Below are 6,157 nucleotides of genomic sequence, written 5' to 3'. Positions count from 1 at the left end.
AAGTGGGCTGGTCCCCTGTTCCCAAATCCTTGAACACAGGCCTTTGGGTGAGACTCAGATGGGCCACAGAAAGGGAAGCCTAGCTTCCAGGTCTTGAGGGGCCTTTCCTATCCCTTATCCCGGAGGAGTCAGGTGGGACCCGGCATCCAGGCTTGTCCCTAGTTTTCTCCTCTGGGGAGGAGGAGAGGTTTCTGCGAAGGGTGCTACCTCCTCATCCCACAGGCTGAGGATGGGGTCGAGTGTCCTCGAGTGTCCTCTACTGTAGGCAACAGGAATTGCAACAGCTGGGTCAGCCCGCTCACATCGTCTCCACCCTCTTGATAACGTTGTGAGGAAGCCACTGTCTTGCCTTTTCACTGATATGCTGAGACTCAGAGTGTCCAAGTGATCTGCCCAGGGTCTCACAGCAGACACCCCTGGTCCAAGCCCTCTGACAGTGGAGGTTCAATGACTCTAGGCCCTTTCAGCTGGAGAGTTACTCACACTAACCCCTACTGTTTGTATAGTGCTTCTGTGCCCACAAAGAGTTTTCACACCTGGGCTGTATTCTGGGATGCCTGATTCAAGGAAGGGGAAAAAAGGGAAAATGGAGGTGGAGAGAATTCCTCCTCCAGGGAAGGACTCTCAGTAGTAATAGACCCAATAAAGCCCCTAAACGCAGATTTGTGGGACTGGTGGCTTTTGGGGTGGGAGAAAGAGGAGCCCCTTTCTGCATTGATATATGTGATTCATTCATTTATTCATGCCAAAAATTTTTTTGCGTGTTCTCTCCTTGTGTCAACACTGTGCTAGGTACGAGGATACAAAGATGAGGGAGACTCTAGAGGATGAAAAGAGTTTTCCAGTCTAGCTTCCCGCATGTGGGGCCCAAGCCCACTCCCCAGGTATCTTAGTTGCAAAGAGTCTGGAGTAGGGTCAGACTGAAAAACATGCCCCCTGCCCCATAAGCAAAAGAAATCTGGTACTAGGGTAAAAGTTCTCAGCACTGTCCACCAGGAGAGACAGCTGTGAAGATCATCATACTTCCAGAACTTTCCTCCCATCTGTGTGTGTGTGAGTGGCAGGGGAGCAGGGCTCTTGGCACTCGGGAACCCTGGAGTCTAGACCTGGCAGGACCCCAGGATCCCCCTTCATGACAACTTCCCTGAAGACTTCTTCTGCAGAAGATGCTAGGGGGTGAGTGTTTTGAGCAACAGAACACAACACCTCCTTGTTCCTCAAACCCTAGCCCCACCTTGGGGTCTTTACCTCTGGCCTCTGCAAAAGGGATGTAGGGACGACAGAGCTTCCTGATCCCTTTCCTCCCAAATGTTATGTGATGACGTGTAGGGAAACAATACTTCTGTTGTCATCACCAGGAGGACCAGGATGCAAGCTGCATTATTTGTCCCCTTACAGAAACCCTCTCTTATCCCTGCCTCAGAGTAAGATATTTCTCTCTGTGACCACCCCCCCACATACGAACACATCCTTACTCCATGTCATCATATCAATCTCTCTGTATATTTCTGGGGATGGGAAGTCGCTATATTCCAATAACCTGATTTTTATTAAGAGAGAAATATTTCAGGGATTCATTCATTCACTTACAAATATATATTGAGCACTTATTAAGTCTGGGCACTGTTGTAGGCACTGAGGATGCAGAAGTGATTAAAACAAAGTTCTCATCAGCTCATTTCCAAACGGGAGAAACAGACAACAACAACAACAAAGAAGAACAGACAACAAAGAACATTCACAGATTTTCATATAATAGAAGGATCTACAGAAACTAAATAAGGGTAAGAGGATGGAACGTGCTGCGGGGACGTGGTCCTCCATTATCAGGATTTTTATTGGAATTCACTTTTTCTTTGCTTTACTCTGCCTGGGGGAGATAAGAGTGAGGGTGTGTGTGTCCCCTCCTTTGGTCTCCTCAACCCATTTTGGCAGTTCACGCCTCACAGGGCAGAGTCTTGGGATTTGAGGGGGGCTGCAGAGCCAGCTCCTCCGAATTTGTTCAAGGGGCCATTTAGAAGCTAAGTCAGAAATGGAAACAGGTACTGAGAAAGTCTATTTATCGTCTTTCGTGGGTGTAATAATACTCCTCCTCTCCGAATTTATTTCTTACTTTTATCATCTTGCACACACTCACTGAATTCCTAACTATTCATTCAACATTTTTTGAGCCCACTGTGTGCCAGGCACTGTTCTAGGTGACCGAAACAGAGAGGTTGGGAACATTCTCTGCTTGCAGGAGTCCCTGCTGTGCAAAGTTTCTAAACAACCTCTTTTCATCTTTTCTTTCATCTTCGCCTTTGAGATTCACCTATGTTGATTCACGTTGTCCCAAGAGGGTAGATATGAACATTCCCATTTTCCGGATGCGAAAACCATGACTGCTAAGGAAAAAATGAAGTGCTTTGCGGCGACTGAACACCAGGACGCCACCGCGCCACGTTTAGTGGCGCGTTTCGCCAGTCGCGATCCCACCCGCGCACGCACCCTCCTTTCCTCCCTCCCAGCCGCCGCCGCGCCGGGTCCACGTGTGTGTGTCTGTGTGCGGAATGGGGACGGGGGCGGTGCCGCTGGAGGGGTGGGGTCCGGGCTAACGTCACTGGCAGTGCCGCCCAATCAGCGGCGGGCTCGCGGCCCCGGCGCTGGTATTGGGGCAGCGAGGGGGCAGTTCTCTATAACGCGGTCTCCGGGAGCCAGCGGGGAAGAAAGAAGCCGAGCGGGCGGAAGGCGCCCTCCCTGCCGCCTGGGCCCGGGCACCGGGTGCCGGGCCCGGGGTCCTTCCCGCCTCCCGCGGCCGCCGGCCGCTTTGTTTCCCCAGCCTCTGCGCTCTGGGCAACTCAAGAGGGGCTCGCGCCTGGGCTGCACAGGGATCGCGGCGGCAGGAAGGGCGGCAGACCGCGCCGGGACTCGCAGGGACCCAGGAGTCCGGCCGCCAGGAGGGCCGCGTGACGAGATCGAAGAGGGAGCCGGAGCCCCGCGGCCCAGGGGTGCGGGCCGGGGGCGCCCGTGAGCAGAGACCTCCCCGTCGAGGGGGGGCGATGTTCCCCTCGCCCGTGGGCTCTTCGGGCAGCCAGGGCATCCCGCCGCTGGGACCAGGGCCCCCGCAGTGGGCACCCCCCCGGGTGGTTCCATGGAGACTCTGTGCCCCGCTCCCCGCCTCGCAGTGCCGGCGTCCCCGCGAGGGTCGCCCTGCTCCCCCACACCCCGGAAGACGCGTCGGGGGACCCAGGAGTTCTCTCCGCTGTGCCTGCGTGCCCTTGCCTTCTGCGCCCTTGCCAAACCCCGGGCGTCCTCTCTGGACCTGGGGCCTGGGGAGCTGGCGCCGCGGGCTCCGGTGCTGCTGGACCCTCATGCCCCCCTGTGCACCGGCGGCTGGGCCCCGGATGGCCTGAAGCACCTCGCGGGACAGGCCTGGCGTTACAGCGATCCCAGCTCCCCGGCCAGCCAGGATGCCGACGCCGCTGTGTGCCGGGGCCGCGGCGAGGAGGAAGAGGGCGGAGGCAGTTTCCCGCACTTCGGCGCTCGCTCCGGCGTACCTCCCGGCCGCTGCCCGGCGCCCCGGCGCCCTCGGGAATCTCCGACCAGCTCCGTCTCGGCTCCGCCTAGGCCAGCCCCCGGTCTCGACTCCCAGCCTGGCCCCACCGCCAGCCCGCATCAGGAACCGGGTTCCCGGCCTCCGCCGCCACCTGCGGGCCTCTCCTCTGAGCCCGCGGGGCCCGGGACAGCGCCGGAGCCGCCCCCGCCGAGCCAGACTGCCGCAGTCGATGGAAACCCCCCGAAGGCCGCCCCCGAGGCAACGGCCGCCAGCCCCTCGACGGCCAGCGAAGCTCCGGCGGCGCCCGGCGATCTCCGCCAGGAACATTTCGATCGTCTGATCCGCCGCTCGAAACTTTGGTGTTACGCGAAGGGCTTCGCCCTCGACACTCCGAGTTTGCGCCGGGGGCCCGAGCGGCCCCCAGCCAAAGGGCCCTCCCGGGGAGCCGCCAAGAAACGCCGGCGGCCGACGCCCCCCCAACGCAGCGCACAGCCCCGCCGTCCTGCACCGACGCTCCCCACCACGAGCACCTTCAGCCTCCTCGACTGCTTCCCCTGCCCCCCGGCCCTGGTGGTGGGGGAGGACGGAGACTTAGGGCCGGCATCCTCGCTTCGTCTCCAGGGAGACTCTAAGCCCCCGCCTGCCCACCCGCTGTGGAGGTGGCAGATTGGGGGTCCCGCTGTCCCTGAGCCCCCCGGCCTCAAATTCTGGGGGATCAACCTGGAGCAGCTCTGAGCGTGAGACCTCTTCTGCCAAAGGGGAAAAGTGGGGGCCACAGCCAAACTGCGGGCTTGAGGACAGAGCCTCATTTCTCACCTTTGCCTGTCCTCTTCAGGTTTTATGGGCTGTGGTCAGAGGGACCTCAAATGACAGTGATCTTCAAGCACCTAACTGGTTGGGGTGACACCCCCTCCCCCTCATCCTTTGGAGACGAACCAAGGGCTGGAGTCAGGAGAAGGCTTAATCGAAAAAGGCTTAAAGACATAGATTCCAATCCCTCGCCTCTTCCATCTCGGATCTCTGGGGGCAGGGCCTTCACCCCAGGGGGAGCCGAGGAGGCTACAGCTCAAAGACAAGGAAAAAAAAAGAGGGAGAGAGACCTTGGTGATGGACAAACCGGTTGTTTCTGTGGGCGAGCCTGGGGATTGGGGTGGGGGGGGCCCTGGTGGGGGTGGGGAGATGATTGGCAGCTCCCGGGGGCATCCCCCACCCGCACCATCCAGGCCTTTAACCCTTCACTCCCCTCGGGCCTTCCCTAGTCTCCGGGCACCACTGCATCCTCCATGGGGGAGGGAGCAGCTTAGGCAAGGGGGAGATCACCCCCTTCCGGTTCTTTTCCTAGGGACCCCCAAGTCAAGTGACCCCTAGTTACCGAGATATTCATTCTCAGCCACCAACCTTTCCCCTTTGTCCAGTTTTGGGGTTTGCCTCTCCAGTATTCCCCGTTTGCTTTCAGGTTATAAGGTCTTTTCTTTCATCCGCCCCATAAGTCAGCCCCCTCTGCCAGTTTACTCCTTATATTTGGAGGCGCAGGGCTGAGGGACCTCCTCCCCTTCAAAAGTGCAGACTTTGTCTGGGGAAGGGGCCAGAGACCATCCCAGGGAAAGTAATGGAAGGTGGAAGAAATCAATAAAATCAGACCAAACAAGTTGCCTTTCCAGGTCCTCGCCACCGGTTTAAGGATGGAGGGTGTGGAGGTAGAGGGCAGGCCAGGGTCCATTCTTTGAACACCCAAACTGAGACCCCTTCAAGGCTAGAAAGAAGACAAGCTGCTCTTTGTGGAGGGGGTAAATGAAAGGACTCTTGGCCTAACCACAAGGTCCAGTGGGTTTTGAAGGGAACTGGGCTGAGGAACCTTTAGCATCCTCCCCCCACCCAACTTCAGGCATTTCGGGAGTTGTCAGGGACCTGATGGATCCGAAAGGGGCAGGGCCAGGGGATTAGTTTTGAGGTCAGAAGTTCTGTTTTCCTGGGGGAGGGGAGTGAGTCAGAGGGGAGTGGAATTGCTTTCTCCTCCACCCAGGTGAGGTCTGGGGAGTTTAGCTCTTAGGGAAATTCCAAGTTTAGGTGTGAGGGGAACCTGGGGGTTGCCGATCTTCCCAACAACTGAGGGACCTAGTGACCCTTCTGCCCACACTAGTGAATATCACCCCCTTTTCCCCCAAGACGGGACAAGGGAGGAACAATTCCCACATATGATACTGGGGAAGGACTTGTCTCCTTTTCTGTGAAAATGCTTTGTAAAAAGTTGTTAATGTTTGCATAGAGCAGATTCTCGAGAAAAACTGTTTTGGACCACAAAAGTTTTGTTTGTTTTAAAAGCTGTCTCTTTTAATTTTTCTTTTGCTGGGGGTGGGGGTGGGGTGGGTGGGTGTGGGTCGGGCACTGCTCTCTTTCTCCTCAACATCTGGCCTTTATGAACCCTGCTGACCTCCCCTCCCCCTCCAGCTGTGTTGTGGGGAGGAGGGAGGAGGGTGGGGGAGTGCCTTCCATTCCTGGGCTTCAGGGGTATCCATCTTATCTTGCCCCCCAAGAATGGGGAAGGCCAAGGAAGAACGCAAATGTGAGGGGTGGGGAGAGAGGCGCTGTGAAGAGGGGGCGAGGTTTGCAAGGAGAAATTCA

At 57.4% G+C, this 6,157-nt stretch overlaps 1 protein-coding gene across 1 annotated transcript; it reads left to right on the top strand.

Annotated features, from left to right (window-relative positions):
* Positions 1 to 2,667: 2,667 nt before the first annotated feature.
* Positions 2,668 to 5,856, top strand: EPOP (elongin BC and polycomb repressive complex 2 associated protein). The gene has a single exon (XM_019924974.3). It carries the CDS (start codon positions 3,131 to 3,133, stop codon positions 4,268 to 4,270), a length of 1,140 nt encoding a protein of 379 aa, XP_019780533.2. The 5' UTR covers positions 2,668 to 3,130; the 3' UTR covers positions 4,271 to 5,856.
* The last annotated feature ends 301 nt before the right edge of the window (positions 5,857 to 6,157 follow it).

Source organism: Tursiops truncatus, chromosome 20, assembly GCF_011762595.2.
Source record: "Tursiops truncatus isolate mTurTru1 chromosome 20, mTurTru1.mat.Y, whole genome shotgun sequence".
Lineage (NCBI taxonomy): Eukaryota > Metazoa > Chordata > Mammalia > Artiodactyla > Delphinidae > Tursiops > Tursiops truncatus.
This window is presented reverse-complemented; position numbering and strand designations above follow the sequence as displayed.